This window comes from Panulirus ornatus, chromosome 32 (genome assembly GCF_036320965.1).
Source record: "Panulirus ornatus isolate Po-2019 chromosome 32, ASM3632096v1, whole genome shotgun sequence".
Classification (NCBI taxonomy): Eukaryota; Metazoa; Arthropoda; class Malacostraca; order Decapoda; family Palinuridae; genus Panulirus; species Panulirus ornatus.
Window position 1 is genome coordinate 7067548 of NC_092255.1, and position 19511 is coordinate 7087058.

Below are 19511 nucleotides of genomic sequence, written 5' to 3' on the forward strand. Positions count from 1 at the left end.
TCTCAACTATTTCTTTGCCTTGAGGTGTTTGGTGTGCTGGTATTGGATTGCAGCATTCATATCTGCTAATACATTTTTTTGAGCCATAGCTTCCACCACAACATGCCTTAATTAAGAATTGGGGCAGATTTTGTAAGATTCCATCATCACAGGAGGGCAGAATTCTTTGCTTTACATGGTGTGACAGATGTTGAAGTATGGACCTTATTTTCTGTTGGGTATCAGGACTTACATCTGTATGTGGCATGTGATACTTTTGGGACTAATCCAGAACTGCTAACTCCTTCAGATGGGCTTATATCAATGCCCCCATATGAAGGAAAAGGAGACCCATTCAAGTCCTTTGACTAATCTAAGTACTTTCCATTGAAGTCAGGTTATCTTCCAAAAGAAGTAATTATGGGGACCCTGATCTTCAACAAGGTCCCCAAGTTTCAACTCTATGAGCAGGAAAAAATTGAGCATGGGTCTTTTTCTGATCCCAAAATGTCAAAGGATTATTCACCATCTTTTGGTCTAAAGGACTCTGCTTCTAGTGCTTTTAATCAGGAATTAGCATTGTTGGGATCTGTCGTGAATATTGGTCTCATTTGGAGAAAAGTTGAATCCCCATTTTGTGTGAGTTTTAGTGGTCAGTCTTGACTGCTTTTTCAATGAGAACAGTTATTGCTTAATGAATCTTATAACTTAAGTACTGGCACTTCAGGAGCTAGGTTTCAGTTATTCTCAGGTTTACTTCTGCAGCCTTTATCTTCGAGGAGTGTCCCATTTGATGCTATGCAAACTCTCACAAAACATTGTCAAGTGATATTGGTTTTCTCAGATGATGTCTGAGAAATAACAATATTTCCTCTGGAAACAGGGAATTTTTGTTTTTTGCAGTCAGAATGAGCTTTCCTTGGAGGATGTTCTTGATGCAACTGAGATTTTCCAGAAGGCTGAAGAATCAGAACACATCCTCAAATTAAATCTTTAGACTTTCCTTTCATGTTTTGAAGCCTTTTTTCATTGAAAATGCTTAGTCTGTTTTAAATTTTCTTTAGAATGACCCATTAGAGAAAGAAAAGACGCACTTAACTTTAAGACTGTTCTGGTCTTTGGCCAAGTCAGATTAGGAATGTAAGATTTTATCCTGTTTACTGTTTTTAGTTGCATCCTTTTTTTCTTACTTTGTAGGAGCTTCTTGAAAACGTTTTTGCTACCTCTGATCTTTGTAATATCTTTCCCTATATAAAGGAACATTCTTTTGAGGTAGATTGAGAGATTCATGACCTAGCCATCAGATGCTTATCTTTTCTCTTCAGAGAGACCTTTTTCCATTCTTTGGAAACAAGGTAAGAATTTAGATGACGGGCTGTCCTCTCCCTTTAACTCTCCTTGCAGCTGGGGTTTATACGTCCCGATAATTTTTTTGTTCACTGCAGCTGGGCTTCATACATTTATAATTCTTGAAGTGGTTTCCTCTGCCTCAAGGCAAAATTCATGGTCACTGATGCTTAAAGTGGCAACATAAGTATTGTTACCAGGCACTATAGCCCAATATTTTTCATACACCTGACAGAGCAACATAAATTAAAGGGTGCATAGAAGCCATGAACTTTGTTCCATCTGATTGAGTTTCGTATAATTCTATTTAAAGATAATAAAACTTGTGGAGGAATGTTTTGAATATTTGAGAATATTCTGCACATGAAGTGTAAATTAGACATTCAGACTTCTGTAATGAGGGTTGAGGGAAATCAATTAGAGCTGCGTAAGTTCACATTCCTCTTTAGTTCTCTTTTTCCTGATGAAGCTAATGATAAGTTATGAATCCTAGCATCTCTGAGTTCAGGAAGGGTCAGCATGTTACTGATACTGCTACTCCAAACCACAGCAAGAGTGATATTAGAGAATTTAGTCATTATCCCTAATGTTGTGCTTGGTAGAGCAATATTTGTCCCTTTTAGACAGTCCTTTTGAAGTAGCATAACAAGACCTTTTGGTAAATTTGTTTTAGTAGCTCCTTTCATGTTGGGTGCCAGATCTAACCCTTCAAAGACTTAAAGTTTGATTATGGGAGTATTATATTTTGCAAAAGGTCTGGGTTAGAGATAAAGTTCTCAACTAAACCTTTCACAGAGAAATTTGCAGGAAATGTTAAACAACTTGTAACAGAACTTGCAAGAGGAACAGTACTTATCAATACCCTCACCCTAGCCATAATAAAGGACTCAAAGCAGAATTATTCTGGACCTGTCCATAAATATCTGCATCAAAAGGCAAGATTCAGGATAACTTTTGAGGAGAAAGCCCATTATCTTTACAGCTAAACAAATTTTTAGTTAGCTTGGATCCAAGGGGTGCTTACTGCCACATTTCATTTCACACCGGAATAATACTTTTTGTTTTCAGATGGGAAACAAATATAGCAATTGAATTGATAGTCTTTCAATTGTGCTTAGCCCCAAAGATTTTTACAAGCTGCCAAGAAAATTTAGGGTTTCTGTTTCCTGACCTAACTTCCCCTCTTTCATTTTATCTCTTAACTGGTGGTAATCACTTGTTCTGAAAACTATTAGACAAGTGGCACAACCAATGGGGGACGATAACCTCATCTCTGAGGGAAAATTATTGATTGTTAGAAGGATGGACCCAATCCAAGCCCTGTGCTGCATCCACTGAATGGGTGGTTTAGCAAGGGTTACAGGCATTTGCCTCACCGGTGTGTAATCCTCATGATCTTAGAGATACCTTTGAAAGTTTAGAGACACCACCCCAGGGAGACAGTTTTTTGTCCTTCAAAAGTTGCCTTTCTTTTGTTTTGAAGAACAGAACAATCACTTTGTTTGATGACTGTGAACCGTAAAAAACAAGGTGATTTTGAAATGAATTTTGATTAGGAAAAATGCTTAAAGGAAATTGAGGGAAAAGTTGGAGGTACTTTAAGTAGAGATCCTATTTCAGATTGCTATGTAGTTATGAAAGATCTAATCATGCTCTCTTGTGGCCTAATACTGGGTAAATTTGTAAAGTATTTTTATTGCAATTTCATTATGTTTAAAAGGGAAAATAGAATACCTTTTCATGTTATGCTGTATTTGACTGCACAACAACTGTGTGAAAATGAAGTGTAGTTATTGAAAATATGACTGGTTTCTTATTACAAAGTACGTATTTCTTCAATAATAAGGTGTGTCATACTTTTCAATATGTCGCTCAAATTTTGGTCCCTGGCACATGCATTATTTCTAAAATGACGAAATACAGTTAGATCATGAGAAAAATGAATCAGTTTATGTGATTTATTTTTGCATAAGTGAAAGATATAAACATGTAACAAGAGACTTGAAACAGTCATATGTACAGGTGCAGGTACTGACTTCTTATTACCATACATAATTTAAAAGAGGTAACTTCTGAGCCTGACAAATATGCATAAAGTACATTAGCTTTTCAAATGGTGTCTAGACTTTCATTTGGGTTACATTTTATATGTGAAGCTCCAAAGGACTGACAGGCAATACTGTACTTGATTCAATACAAACTATGTGAACAAAGATTTCCCCCTCCCACTTTTTAACCAAATAACTCACAAGATTAGATAGCAGCACCTGTCCTTAAGGTTACTTAATCTAGATGGGTAAGGACAATCATAAGTCAATATATGAACATCATGTTGATATGGAATATAATTTTGAATAATCACTTTATCATGGCACTAGCTTTTAAAGCAGAAATGTTAGAGTTATCAATTTTTTAAGAGTAAAGGATATTTATAGGTATTTTTATATTCATCAATCCTGTGAAGCTGGATACCCTGAGTATATACACTCTCTTGTCTTCAAAGAAAGAGAAGCATTTTATGTTTTTGGTTAACCAGTTGGTCATGGTGAATCCCACATTAAGTCATCACTGTTTCTTGTAAATCTTAAGCCTGTTTAGAATCCTCTTGATCCTTCTTCCTGGCTGTTCGAAATGTCTGTGGATGAAGGAGCTGTCTTTCAACAGTAATTGAATTAACCTTAGACTGAGTTAAGATCGAGGAAGGAGAGCAGATGCCAGTACTCTTGGACTAGTACTGGGGATGCTCCAGCTTGGTTAATCATTTGGACATCTGGCAGAAGTAAGGTCTACATATAAACGAAAAGTTGCCTCATATAACGGTTGACGCATTATTGTTTTTACTATATTTACCATTATTTAGGATTAAATGTTACAAGTATATTCATCACATCCATACTGTATGGGTAGATATGAAACTGTTGATTTATTAAACATAACAGTTCCAATCCTTTTCCATAGATAGATGGAAAAATAGTACAGGAATTGAACCTTGTGCAGTCTTATTTTTCGAAGATATTCCTGGGTGAGGAGGCAATGTTTGTGAAAAATATCTTACTGTATCTTACCTATGAGCTTATTATAGTTTTTCATAGCATATAACTGCATGACTGCAAAGATATGAATGGAGGCATGGCAAGTACAATCATGCTTAGATGTATATAATTATCGGCTAATTGGATATTTTGATCATTGTATTGAAGTAAACTCAGTTTACGTACCTAATGATATATGGCGTAACAGATTTTATTTGGGGTTTGGCAATGGGGTAGTCTAAAGGTTCTACTGCTGATGCCCAGCATTATTTATCAAGTCCTTCAGATGCCAAACCTTGGTCTAGGACGGTGACATGGAAATAGAATGCTGGATTTAGCATGACTTGGACAACTCAGGAAAAAGAATGCTGGATTTAGCATGACTTGGCCAACTCAGGAAAAAGAATGCTGGATGTGGGATGCCAACCTATTCTGCATAATCCATTTCTTCCTGAGACATTTTATAATCATGATAGTAATTTCATTTCAGAATGATTTTTAAGCAAGGAAAGTACATGAAAACAGGATTCACATATACAAATTAACATAAAAGCTGCAATAAGAAAGTTTGAAGCTGGCCTCTGCCAGCTGTCATCAGTCGCACAAATACCACTAAAATTCAATGTGCAGCTTCTCTTGCCATTTTTTGCATTAAATCAAAGGTTTTAGGAAAGACCCATCTTATCAAAATATGCTAAAGTTTTCATTTTTGTACAGCCTGAATACACCTGCAGACCCTATTGTAAGGAGTGTTTGAATGACTAATTTCCGTTTATATGAATGTGTGAATTTATGACAAATCGTCACCGGGAATAAAAAGTAGAGAGACTTGCATGCTATACATCAAGGGAAAGCCAGCCTAACATCTGAGGCGAAATACTCGCTGTGAATAATACGGTAAATTGTATTTCATAATCTTTTATTTGTGGTTCTCTGTAGTAGCTTCATACTAAACTGATCTCACATCAAAATATATATGTTAATGGACGCAGTGTACACAGCAAAATTCCAGAGTTAGAGACAACTGCATTAAAAGGAAATTATGAACTTGTTGGTATTTCTGAATATTGATTGGTTTGATATAAAAAATAAAGGTTTCTTTGCTGAATACGCAATTCCGAGGTACTCTTTATTAATTAGTAATGCAGTCAATAAAGCTAGTGATGTCTTTTCTTTGTTAGAGCTTGTATTTGATGTTGTGATGAAAAATGTGGTAACCATTAATAACATAGACTCCATTTTTGTAGAAAGTAAAGGAAGCTTTTTAATTGTAGATGTAATTTAAAGGCCCTCTGCACAGACACCTGAAATAGAGGAGAGATTTAAATTTAAATGGTTTCCAGAAGTCTATAATGAGAATGATTCGATCATCGGAGATTTTAGCATGCGAATATCCAGGTGTGTGAATTCCCTGTCCACTAGCTTTGGGAGCGGACTTTAGTCACCCAAATCGAATAAGTAGATTTAATTCTAGTTACAAAGATACAGTTAATGACGCTGAAGGTGGAGAAAAGTTTGGTAGAGGTGGTTACTGACAAATAACTTTTGAGGTCACTTTTTTTAACACTTGTTCACCAACATGAGTCACGAAAAAACACCAGCTTTTACACCTGCAAGTTTTGTAAATCTTTGCACTGTTTTTGACAAGCAAATCTGGGATGATGTTAAGGAAAACAACATGTACTTAGCGTGGAAATGCTTCAGTGAAACTCTGAGAGCAGTAGAAGGAACATATGTGTCAGGTACATATACTGCAGACTATTGACCAACAAGAGAACAAAATCATGTAAGCAAACCTCAACATGAAGCGGTAATTGCCGAAAATAGCAACGGACACCCAAAAGTTTTATGGTTATGTTAGAAGCAAGTCATTACCCAATGAACTGGATCATTAGTTACTGAAAACTATGACTTGGTTCAAGATAACAATGGTAATTTTTTTTATCTATTTACTACAGAAGACAACTCGTTCAAATAACTATGGTAATTTTTTTTTTTATCTGTATTTACTACAGAAGACAACTCGTGTCCCTAATCCAGTTTCACTGTTAAGAGAGGAGAACGTTCTCCAACATATTGAAATAGAAATTGAAGATATACTACAGGTTGAGTATCCCTTATCCGAAATGCCTGGAACCAGAAGTGTTTCGGATTTTGGAATATTTACATATACATGAGATATGTGGAAAACAGGATGGTACGGAAACAAACGGATTAGAGCTGAGACATACCTCAAAGTTTCGATGGTCACCCAGTCTGACGCCTTTGGCGTGTCTCTCTGATTGGATCGCTTGTCCTGCTGCCATCACCTGTTCAGGACAGTAAATTATTACAACCTCCGTTAGTTTTGGGCTTATCAAACATTCAGTAGAACGTGAGTCATCAACCTTCGTCCCACAGTGTGTATTTACTCGAAAACCTTTGACCCAATGGAAACCACCGTGAAGTGAGTAGTGATGTCTTGTACCTCACAAGTTCTTCGTTAAAGGACATTCTTTTTTCATACATGTTCGTTGTTTTACGCGTTAGCGAGGTAGCGCCAGGAACAGATGAAGCAATGGCTTCAGTCGCTCACAGCTACTCTGTAGCTGTCATGTACAATTTACCGAAACCAGAGCCTCGTATCCACAGCCACGGCCCACAGACTTTGGTTCAGCTCTGATTTACATAAAGATATTGAATAATTCCCCATGAATGACACAGGAATTTATGCTAGCACCCAGGAAATTTTGTTACCACATTAGTTTATTTTCGGCGGCCACCGTTTTCTGTGGCCGGACCAGTTCCTCATATCTACGGATCACTTCAGTCCACAAATCCCAGTGCACTTATTATGACAAAAGCCTCTCATTATGAGTTGAAAAGAGGGGCTTTGATTTCCTCTAGTTATAGCGTGGTAGAAGTGGGCTTCTATTTCGGAAAGGCCAGCAGGTTGCAGTATTAGAAAAACGGGCAACTTGCGGAGGCGTTTGTGTTAGTGTTCTCCCGTGTACGAGGGGTCGGCTGTTTGGTTGTGACTGGAGACCTCAGTAGCTGCAGCATTTCGTAAGCTGTACTTGATACTTAATGTTATATGTTTACAGATGCCTTAAATATGGAATATCTCGCACCTGGATGGCTTTTGACGCACACCAGCTGCATGTATCGTACAAAAAGGATCAGGGGTTGCCTCTACAATAAATCAGTAAATCATTACCGTAACATCTAAGATCCACAGTAGGGCAGATGATTAGTGAATGGTTGGGTGAAACAAGAAGCGATCATGCCCGTGTTGCCGTGCGTCAAACTATGGGTGTCTAGGGTGTGTGTGTGTGTGTGTGTGTAGTAGGTTCTTGTATAATAGTGTAACGCACTGTGTTGTTGTCTCATGTCATAATAAGTGAAGTTCCTATTACCGTATGACTGTGAGACCAGATGTTTTATGTTTTAGACATTGAAAGCTGCAAAGTTCTGGAAATAAGCCTTTCAACATCAAAATCACCCTAGAGTCTTTCTTACTTTAGGTTCGATTGTTTTCCTACTGTGCAACTTTTTCCATTGTTCAACAACATTTCGAGGTAGACTTAACATACTCTAGAAGTTACGTTACACACACTACAGATATTTATTTCAAAGCTTCTTTCTAGGACTTAATGTTCTTAAAGAAAAATGTTTGCCCAAGAATGTTAATCACCCCGTAAAATACGTCATGTACAAAGTTTAAAGCATTCTATTTTGTAAGAAAAATGATAGAGAGAACCAAGGTTTAAGTTGTGCTCAGTGTTCGGTCTTTGTGATAACTGAGTTTCCTGTGACACCTCGTCGTTGTGACTAATTTTATGTACCAATGTCGGTCTTTCATCCAGTTATGTAGAGCCGCATCCACGGGGTTGCTTCCTTCTTCATAACCTTTTTTTTTCTTCAAATCTTTACATGACTGTCACATAGCACAGAACCCTCGACTTTGGTAAAGCTTAGCATATAATATGTCGATTGCCACCTTTACAAGAAGGTGCTTTGCTGGGCGTCCAAGTCTTGTTGTAAATATTTCAATCACATTCCTCGAAGCTTCTGTGGTTCATTATGAATAACAAATTTCATTCCAGTTCATCGTGCATATCATTAAGTAACAACCACGCTCTCATATCAGGTTGTAGTGACCCCCTTCATGCAACAACCACGCTCTTATCTCAGGTCGTAGTGACCCCCTCATGCATATCATGTTGTAGTGATCCCTTCATGCAACAACCACGCTCTCATATCAGGTTGTAGTGACCCCTTCATGCAACAACCACGCTCTCATATCAGGTTGTAGTGACTCCTTCATGTAACAACCACGCTCTTATATCAGGTTGTAGTGATCCCTTCATGTAACAACCACGCTCTTATATCAGGTTGTAGTGGATTCTGTAGAAGTGCTGACCTTGTAGGCATCAGGGACCAGATCGAAAGCTTCTCTCATGAAGACGCTTCCCCGTTGACCAGTTTTAGCTAAATGAACTTAGTAGTTCAACTGAGGGAGAACACCTATAGTGGGGTTTACACAGATCCTAGCTGTTACTCCGGATTTGTCATCAATAATATCAACATTTTGTTCTCAGTATGATATACTTTGTGAAACGGTGACTCGCTCGTAGGAGTGTGTGTGTGTATATATATATATATATATATATATATATATATATATATATATATATATATATATATATATATATATATCCCTGGGGATGGGTAGAAAGAATACTTCCCACGTATTCCCTGCGTGTCGTAGGAGGCGACTAAAAGGGCAGGGAAGGGGGGGGGGGGGTTGGGGGGCTGGAATTCCTCCACTACAGTTTTTACTATTCCAAAAGAAGGAACAGAGAGGGGGTCCAAGTGAGGATTTTCCCTCTAAGGTTTTTAGCGCAAGGAAACAGACGAAAGAATGGCCCAACCCACCCACATACACATGTATATACATACACGTCCACACACGCAAATATACATACCTATACATCTCAACGTATACATATATATACACACACAGACATATACATATATACACATGTACATAATTCATACTGTCTGCCTTTATTCATTCCCATATAAATAGAGAGAGAGAGAGAGAGAGAGAGAGAGAGAGAGAGAGAGAGAGAGAGAGAGAGAGAGAGAGAGAGAGAGAGAAACAAATGCAACCTGCGGATGTGAAATTTGGAGTGTCAAGACCTTGGATTTAAACATTCGCCCTCCAACTTGGAAAGTGGATAGGCTGGGCTCAAGTGTTCGGACTGGTGGCTAATGCCTCACAGCCGTGAGAGACACTGGAAAACCTGTAGATATCCCTCCAACAGTGACTATAACCATTAAGACTTGTGGAGATCTACAGGGATAGAGGTTCACTGTACACAAAGAGAACTTTCAAAATGGCGACATCTGCAGGTGGGGAGAAGTATTGAATTGTGTAAAACATCTTGTGGTGATTGGAAACCTTAAGACTTATGGACATATACTTACGGCATTAAGAAGCCCTGATACCTATCGTCATCCTCTACAGCTATAGGAAGCCTATGAACCGATGAACAATTGCAGTATTGAGAGACGATGGTATCTTGTGGACAACTACAGTAACTAATGGAAATTGTAAACATCTAAATTGGTTAGAAGCCCTGCATAATGCAGCACATCCTTCACAATACTGAGAAGCACAAGAAGGCCTTGAGGATATATAACACGGTTGAAAGGCCTGGAAGCTGGAACACATTCTTTACAATACCGAGAAGCACAACAAAAACTTGAGGTTATCTAACACGGATGAAAGGCCTGGAAACTGGAACACTCTTCACAATACTGAGAAGCACAAGAAGACCTTGAGGATATCTAACACGGTTGAAAGGCCTGGAAACTGGAACACATTCTTCACAATACTGAGAAGCGCAACAAAAATTTGAGGTTATCGAAAATAGTTAAAAGTCCTGGAAACTGGAACACATCCTTCACAATATTGTAAAGCCCTACCAGGGCTTGTAGACATCTTAGACGGTCTTAGAAGCCCTGGAAACTGGAACACATCCTTCACAATATTTTAAAGCCCTACCAGGGCTTGTGGACATCTTAGACGGTCTTAGAAGCCCTGGAAACTGGAACACGTCCTTCACAATACTGTAAAACCCTACCAGGGCTTGTGGACATCTTAGACGGTCTTAGAAGCCCTGGAAACTGGAACACATCCTTCACAATACTGTAAAACCCTACCAGGGCTTGTGGACATCTTAGACGGTCTTAGAAGCCCTGGAAACTGGAACACGTCCTTCACAATACTGTAAAACCCTACCAGGGCTTGTGGACATCTTAGACGGTCTTAGAAGCCCTGGAAACTGGAACACATCCTTCACAATACTGTAAAACCCTACCAGGGCTTGTGACATCTTAGACGGTCTTAGAAGCCCTGGAAACTGGAACACGTCCTTCACAATATTGTAAAGCGTACAAGAACTTGTGGAAATTCTTCACCTTGGCGAGACGCCCTGGAAAATTATGGGTATATCCTACCACAGCTCGTGGACGTCCGTTGCAGCGGAGAGATTTACATATAAACAACATATGCAACGGTGAGATTTACAACCTGTGGACAGCATATGCAATGGTGAGATTTACAACCTGTAAACAGCATATGCAACGGTGAGATTTACAACCTGTAAACAGCATATGCACCGGTGAGATTTACAACCAGTAAACAGCATATGCACCGGTGAGATTTACAACCAGTAAACAGCATATGCAACGGTGAGATTTATAACCTGTTAATAGCATATGCAACGGTGAGATTTACAACCTGTAAACAACATATGCTACGGTGAGATTTACAACTTGTAAACAGCATATGCAACGGTGAGATTTACAACTTGTAAACAACATATGCAACGGTGAGATTTACAACCTGTTAATAGCATATGCAACGGTGAGATTTACAACCTGTAAACAGCATATGCAACGGTGAGATTTACAACCTGTAAACAGCATATGCAACGGTGAGATTTACAACCTGTTAATAGCATATGCAACGGTGAGATTTACAACCTGTAAACAACATATGCAACGGTGAGATTTACAACCTGTTAATAGCATATGCAACGGTGAGATATACAACCTGTAAACAACATATGCTACGGTGAGATTTACAACTTGCAGACAGCATATGCAACGGTGAGATTTACAACTTGTAAACAGCATATGCAACGGTGAGATTTACAACCTATTAATAGCATATGCAACGGTGAGATTTACAACCTGGAGACAGCACATGCAACGGTGAGATTTACAACCTGTAAACAACATATGCAACGGTGAGATTACAACATGTAAACAACATATACAACGGTGAGATTTACAACCTGTAAACAACATGTACACTACACAACTTGTCCCCCTCCACAACTTGTACACTACAGAACTTGTACACTGCACAACTTGTACACTACTCAACTAGTCCACATTTTCTTCGCATTGGTAAGAAATCGTGGAACCCTCGGGAATTATGATTGTCTTTCATGAGCACAGTCCTTGTTCATGTCACTTCTGGGATTCATTCATGCGATATGCGCTTAAGAGCACACACACACACACTCACACACACACACACACACACACACACACACACACAGGTGCGCGCGCGCGCGGGAAACGCAACGCTCACATAGCCGAAAATGATTTGTTGACGCTATTAAAAGACCCACTTCTTAAGTCTTCGGAGGTCTTCTTTTTCTCCAGGATGCCCCCAGTTGACAAGTGGTAACATCAACCAAGACTCAGTGCACGTAAGGTATGAGTTCTTGTCGTGGTATGGCGGCTGAGGCAAACTCCTTGTCGGTTCTCCATACATGAGTAGCAGCAGCGTCCACGTCCATGCTCGGAGTGACGTGTGGGTAGTGGTGTTTTTGCATTTTACAGGGTCTCTGCGTCTGCCCTTTGCTCACTCACCACAAAGATGGTCATTGGTCCGTGCGTTGTGCACGAAGTGTCCTGGCTTCTCTTATACACTTGAGATGCGTCACTTCTTTTTCTTTTTTTCTTGCTTATATTTGAACATGTCAGTTCGAGTCTCACGAGGCATGTCGGTGGTCTGTTTACTTAAGCAACCTCCGCGAAGTCTGACGGCGTGAGCCAGCGAACACAGTCAAGGTGTATCCCTCAGTGCAATGTATTGGTTCCTCTCTTATAAGAACTCTACTTCTATCGTTTTCATGACCATATACCCTTTAAGACTTACGCTTACGTACCTTAAAGTTTTGTCTCTGATCGGGGAATAGAATCCCTTAAAGTTAGAAATGACTTAAAAGCATGCAAATTAAAAGCAAAGGCTCTGAGGTAAATCCATCGTAAGATACATGTACAGCTAAGAAAATGATGATAATGCTCACCAGGCAGCTCGGCGTGAGATCCGGGACACAGAGTCGATGATATGAGTACAAGGAAAACTTCGCGTAGATCCTCTGGTGGTGACAAGCGCTTGAGTTTAATGACCAGGTGAAGAGCCAGATGCGAGCTGAGCAAGTGTTCACAGCGAGGATATTGGCTACTCTGAGACGCGCGTGATATATCCTCAGTGGCATAGTCAATAAGGTATACTTTTCGACAGATGGTTTTCGCTTTCATCTGGAATATGCACGATCTCTCTCAAATAACCTGTTTCCACCTTCGTCTTTCGTCTGTTCGAGAAGGTGTAGCACAGTAATGCAGAGCGACTCATCTGGAGCCAAGTTAGGAGGTCGTTATGTCCCGCAGAAGTCTGGTGCATTGGAGACGAATCCCTGGCTGACTATACCATGTACAGAGGTAGAGTCCTAGAAGTCCTTCGCCTTGCCCTCTTACTGCGGTGAGCTTGATGGAGCCACAGGGGCTCCTGGGGCACGAGGTGCAGCAACGTCCTCGCCTTGACACTTTCTTTTTCCTTCGGGCGTGTCTTTGGCGCGAGGTTCTCTCTCGCCTCACCCTGCTGTAACACATGTTTACACAGAACAAGATGAGGTTATTAGCTCACAGCTGTGGCTTCAGGAAAATCCTCAGCCAAACCTGACATTAAAAAGAAGTAAAAATGATAAAAAGGTGATCAGTTATTTATGTGTGAGTAACAGTTACGTTTTACGATTTTAACCCACAGAGAAATAAAGACATACGCATGTACTCTCATGTCTCAGTTATGAGCTCTTAGTCAAATAGGCTTTAAGAAATGCTAAGGCAGGATTGAATTTCATATATATATATATATATATATATATAAAAAAAAGAGAAACGGTAGAAACATCCATTCCTTGAGAAAGAGAGAGAGTGAGAAAGGGAAATATAAAAAGGTGTTGCCTCCAATGCCCTTTACTGTACATTGCCACTAACCAGGAATTCTCCTCCCAGCATGATGTACACTCAAGGGCAGTGACACATTCCTGTATTAGCCATTCACGCTGAGTTACAAGGGTTCTTCGCTTATGTAGTTCATCTTCATTGTATGGAAGGCAGTTTAAACGTGCGTGTGTGTGTGTGTGTGTGTGTGTGTGTGTGTGTGTGTGCGTGTGTTTGTGGGCACGAGGAGGGGGCGGACCAGCAGGGCACTGCCACACACACACACACCCTCCCTGGCTCACTGTACCCCCGGCGCTCGCGCAGAGTGGACGTCTGTCGCACCCCGTGACGACCCTTTACTCCGTGACGCTCCCTGTTTTCCCCCGCCGTGCGCCCCACCTCCGGTGTGACCTCGCCATCATGAGGGCGACCTCAGGCGTCCTGCTGCTCGCGCTGGTCGCTGCCGCCGCTGCCGCCGTGACCTTCGACAAAGGTAAGAGAGACTTTGACGTTCCGGGAGGCAAGGGAGGGAGGGAGGGAAGGGAACTACTGCAGGTGATAGTCGCGTCGTTCAGGTGTTTAGGGCGTGTCGGAGGAGGAGGAATGGTTCTCCTCCGAAATGGTCCTAAAAAAAAAGACGTGTGTGTAGTAGCCGTAGACAGAGGTTTTCGTGTGTGTGTGTCTCTTTTATTAGTTTGAACCGGTCGAGTGTGACTGTCATCCATGTGTATGTTTAGATACTCGTATACAGGGAGCACTTATAGGGGAGGAGGGAGGGGAGGGGTGGGTAATGACATTTGTGGCGGTAGTTCTTGTCCGTAACAAGTCGTTAAGTGTCGTTAAGTGTGTGGTGGACCGGGGCACTGCTGTGCGTGGCTGGGACCCACAGGTAACGACGCCTGTGAGTGTGTGTGAGGCGGTTGGGAGGCGCAGGTGACGACTGACGGCACAGGCCTTGCCCATGGCGAGTGGGTGGGAAATGCTGCTGCTGCTGCTTCATTCCTTTCGGTTAATCCAGGCGTCTCGGGGAATCTGCGGTAGATGGGAGAGAGAGAGAGAGAGAGAGAGAGAGAGAGAGAGAGAGAGAGAGAGAGAGAGAGAGAGAGAGAGAGAGAGAGAGTATGTATCAGTGTGAGTGCGTGAGTGAATGAGAAGTGGATCATAAATCAGGTTAGATGGGTAACTTAGTGAATAGGTTATGCATCATAAGGGCTTGCGGGTGTGTGGTGTGAGTGGCAAGTACACGTTAGTTGATAACGTGTGTGTGTGTGTGTGTGTGTGTGTGTGTATAGACGAAGTCATACGTTCACGTGTAAACGCTTGATTATGTACGTTTAGTGGCATTTTTTCTTCCTGTGTCCATGACTTGAGTGTGTAAGTTTCAGTCTGTGAGACCTAGGTTTGGCCAGTGTGGAAAGTGCGGGTTTAAGCGTCAGCATGGATTAACGCGTGACCACCCTTAATGGTGCAGGTAGATTGACTCATTCTGGTCGATTGGGATTCGTCGGTACCTATGTGGATGGGTCCTGATGTGGGCATAGTGGCTTCCTCCTATTGTCGTATAAGTTAGTACGAGTAAAATCTCTTGAGATTTAAACCCTCAGTAGCTGCTTGGATGTAGATTGTCGAAGCCTCAGACGATTCTCAATACTCGTATTAAATCTATATCGTCTTTTCCGATACAGATAAGTCTTAGGATTTATCTATATATATATATATATATCTTCTTTACCTGGAATCATCTTGCTAGCTCGCCGCTGCATTATGTCTTTTTTTTCCTCCCTTGTAAAGCGAACGAAAATGGATACAGTGTCTAAGTTAGAAACCCGCCAGTGAAATGAAAAGTGAGGATTAGTTTCTGAGACGAATTCAAGTGCCATGCTCGCGTAATGTTGAAATTTGTTTGCCTCTTCGTTCACTGCTTCTTTGCATTGCTTACATACCGTTGGGTCATCAGAGATTATTAAAGTTAAACCTTTTCTTCAGTTATGTGTTTTAGCTCAACAGGATTCTTGCTGTAGTTCACCTTTTACATTTTTATGGCCGATGTGAAAAACTTTTGCAACGTATCGATACTGAAATTCATTTACGTTCTTCTAAAACTGTTGTGATCATTTACATAGCACATAAGTATGTCAGTGTCTATAGCTCTCATTACGTTCCTCCAACACTGTTGTGATTATTTTGAACAAGGGAAGACCTGAGTAGACCATACAACTTCACCGTTCATGAAATAAGATGAAAAGATTTGAAATGGTAAAATGGTTGACGCATGGCTTCACTGTATTCATCACTTTAAATTGTTTCTGAAGGCAGCTTCAAGCATAGCTGATCAATCAGTCCCATAACGTCCTTACGTTCATAGCATCCAAACCTTTTTAACGGATCAGCTTCGGCTCTGTAATTAGCATGGATTTCTCTCGCGGTGTGATGGATGAGCATTAAATCTCATACGTGAGGATCGGCCCATCATCTTGCGTAGCCTTGTACCTACAGATACCTGATATGGATCGCCGAGAGCAAATCTGTAATGTGTTGCTGGTGGGAAAAAAAAGGCTATGTGCGTGTGTGTGTGTGTGTGTGTGTGTGTGTGTGTGTGTGTCAGACGGTGAAGCGTCACCTAGACGGGGAAGGCGACTTCTCATAGACCTAGAAGGCTGCGTTGTGGCGGTGGATGGAGAGGGTTGTGGCTGGACTGTGGCACAGGGGCAGACCTTTTGAATGAAAGGGAATCGCTTGACTGATGAGTCGAGGTGAGTGGAAAACTCTTGACAGGACGAGGGTCATCTGACAGGTGGTTGACCAATTTGCAAGAGGATGGACAACTAGATGGAAGGGGCCAACCTGTAGGGAGGGAGTCAACTAACTGGAAGGGGCCAACTTGTAGGGAGGGAGTCAACTAGCTGGAAGGGGCCAGCCTGTAGGGAGGGAGTCAGCTAGCTGGAAGGGGCCAACCTGTAGGGAGGGAGTCAACTAGCTGGAAGGGGCCAACTTGTAGGGAGGGAGTCAGCTAATAGAAGGTAACCAGCTAGTAAGAGGGTAACCAGCTAATAGAAGGTAACCAGCTAGTTAGAGGGTGATCAGCTAATAGGAGGGTAACCAGCTAGTAAGAGGGTAACCAGCTGATAGGAGGGTAACCAGCTAGTAAGAGGGTGACCAGCTAGTAAGAGGATGAACAGCTTATAGGAGGGTAACCAGCTAGTAAGAGCGTGACCAGCTAGTAAGAGGGTGACCAGCTAATAGAAGGTAACCAGCTAGTTAGAGGGTGACCAGCTAATAGGAGGATAACCAGCTAGTAAGAGGGTAACCAGCTAATAGGAGGGTAACCAGCTAGTAAGAGGGTGACCAGCTAGTAAGAGGGTGACCAGCTAATAGGAGGGTAACCAACTAGTAACAGGGTAACCAGCTAATAGGAGGGTTACCAGCTAGTAAGAGGGTAACCAGCTAGTAAGAGGGTAATCAGCTAGTAAGAGGGTAACCAGCTAATAAGAGGGTAACCAGCTAATAGGAGGGTAACCAGCTAGTAAGAGGGTGACCAGCTAATAGGAGGGTAACCAACTAGTAAGAGGGTAACCAGCTAATAGGAGGGTAACCAGCTAGTAAGAGGGTAACCGGCTAATAGGAGGGTAACCAGCTAGTAAGAGGGTAACCAGCTAATAGGAGGGTAACCAGCTAGTAAGAGGGTAACCAGCTAATAGGAGGGTAACCAGCTAGTAAGAGGGTAACCAGCTAATAGGAGGGTAACCAGCTAGTAAGAGGGTAACCAGCTAATAGGAGGGTAACCAGCTAGTAAGAGGGTAACCAGCTAATAGGAGGATAACCAGCTAGTAAGAGGGTAACCAGCTATACACAGAGGCCTAACTTACAGGAGGGTGACTGGTATGTGGGACCTATCTAGAATGGGTAACCTGATTGGGAGACCAGTTAGCCAAAGGGGGGGGGGGCACCGTCTAAGGGATCACTTATGTAGAGGTGGGGTACGTACCAGCTAGCTGCAAGGAGGCCAACCAGCCGAAGGGGCGTTAACTGCCTGGAAGGGAATCATCAAGCTAAGGTGAACCATTTACGTGGAAGGGACGAAGTAGCTAGAGAGGGGTTAGCTAGCTGAGGGGGGCTAACGTGACAGAAGGCCAGATAAGCTGAATTGGGGGTTCGACCTGCCGGGAGAGCTGGGTCAACTAGCTAAAGAGTGGCCAGCTGGCTGCAGGGTGACCAACAGGCTCAAAGCAGACCGAGGAGATGGAGGGAAACTAACTCGTTGTAGGGAGCCAGTTACGAAGGGTAGGAGACCGACGAGCAGCCTGGAAGGGGACCAGTTAGATGAAGAGTCCAAGTTAGCAGGAGGGAGGCCAAGTAACTGGGGCAGACACTCTATCTAAAGAGGGGAGGAGGGATGAACTAGGCATTGGACGGTCAACTAGCCCAAGGAGAACTGACCATCTCTAAGGAGACTGTATGGCGACGGGGGCCGGTACAAATACCTGGAGTGGTACCGAGTTGTTTGAGTGGACCACTAGACCTGAGTGGGATCTAGTTGAAGAGGGATCAGCTAGATGAAAGATGAACCAATTGGAGATAACTCAGCTCGCCGGATGGGGGCCAGTTATTCGCCTGAATCAAACTAGATGATGAGGCTAGATGGGAACCAACTAGCTGGAGGAAGACCACCAAGTTGGTCTATGAGTCACTGGCTAGCTAGAGAAGGACCAACTGGCAAGAGGTAAACAAGCTAATTGGAGGAACAGATAAGCTGGCCTGTGGCAGTGTGGGTAGAGGCAGGACAGTAACTTTAGGTGACTGACCGGACGAATCACACGACCACCTGTTAGGAGTGTGACTACCTGGCAAGTGAACAGCCATCTGCCAGGTGGGGGGATGACTTGTTGCTTACAGAGAGACCAATTGACGACATGGATGACCATCTGCCCTGGGGGATGTCGCACCTAGTTAAGGGCTAATAACCGACCTATGAGGCGACTACCTAGTTAAAGTGGCGTTAACTGGCTAAAGGGACGACAGCCAAGGACAGGGGAAACCCCTCTTGGCTGGACGGTAATCATATGGTTGTAAGGAGACCAGCTTACTCGAAGGTGACCACTAGGCTGAAAGGCGATGACCAAATGGCTTGAAATTCGGCCATGTGGCTAGATGGTGATGGCCGGGCCAGGCCAGGCCAGGCCAGGGATCACCTGGGCTGGTGGGTGACACAGAGCCAGACAGAAAACCATCAACTGTGTTGACAACTTCAACTTCTGGAGGAGTTAATGTGTTGTCGTTATCCACACAAAACGGCCTAATGTTCGTAGAGCCAGGCTGGGGGCTTGTATGTCACAGCTGGGATCGTAATCAAGCCTACCACAACAGACTCTCTACTAAATGATCTTCCTAAACAGGGATGAACGTACCGGCCGTTTTCATAATCAACCGTGGGCGGGAGGCAGGGAGGCGGCAGTTGCCAAGTTGCGCTACCCGCAGGGACAACATCCGGCCCAGCCCGCGCCAGACGTATCTAACGTTCGCTTTCCATTCGTTGCTACTGAGTGTATTGATGAATGTATCTGGAAAATTGATGTTTTAGCTCATTAGGCACACACACACACACACACACGTTTATATATATATATATATATATATATATATATATATATATATATATATATATATATATATATATATATGTATATATATATATATATATATATATATATATATATATATATATATATATATATATATATATATATAAAGATGCTATGGCTAAGTGTGTATGGCTCCAACTTTTGGTTGGTTGAGCTCTGACAGGAAATACTGGTAGAAATTTATAAAACCTTTTTTTCTATCATGGTTAAGTACTTTGCTCTC

The 19511-nt window shown here is 42.0% G+C and overlaps 1 protein-coding gene and 1 long non-coding RNA gene across 2 annotated transcripts in view; one reads left to right on the top strand and one right to left on the bottom strand.

Annotated features, from left to right (window-relative positions):
* Positions 1–5260: 5260 nt before the first annotated feature.
* On the bottom strand, positions 5261–7555 carry LOC139759295 (uncharacterized). The gene is made up of 2 exons (XR_011715031.1): positions 6590–7555; positions 5261–5662 (listed from the first exon to the last, which is right to left on the bottom strand). It is a non-coding gene; the product is annotated as an uncharacterized lncRNA (long non-coding RNA).
* Positions 7556–13930: 6375 nt separating this feature from the next.
* LOC139759029 (uncharacterized) overlaps positions 13931–19511 on the top strand; it is a 92348-nt gene continuing 86767 nt past the window's right edge. The window contains exon 1 of the mRNA XM_071680932.1: positions 13931–14142. Coding sequence (XP_071537033.1) covers positions 14070–14142 — 73 coding nt within the window. The 5' untranslated portion in view covers positions 13931–14069. The remainder of the gene's footprint in view (positions 14143–19511) is intronic.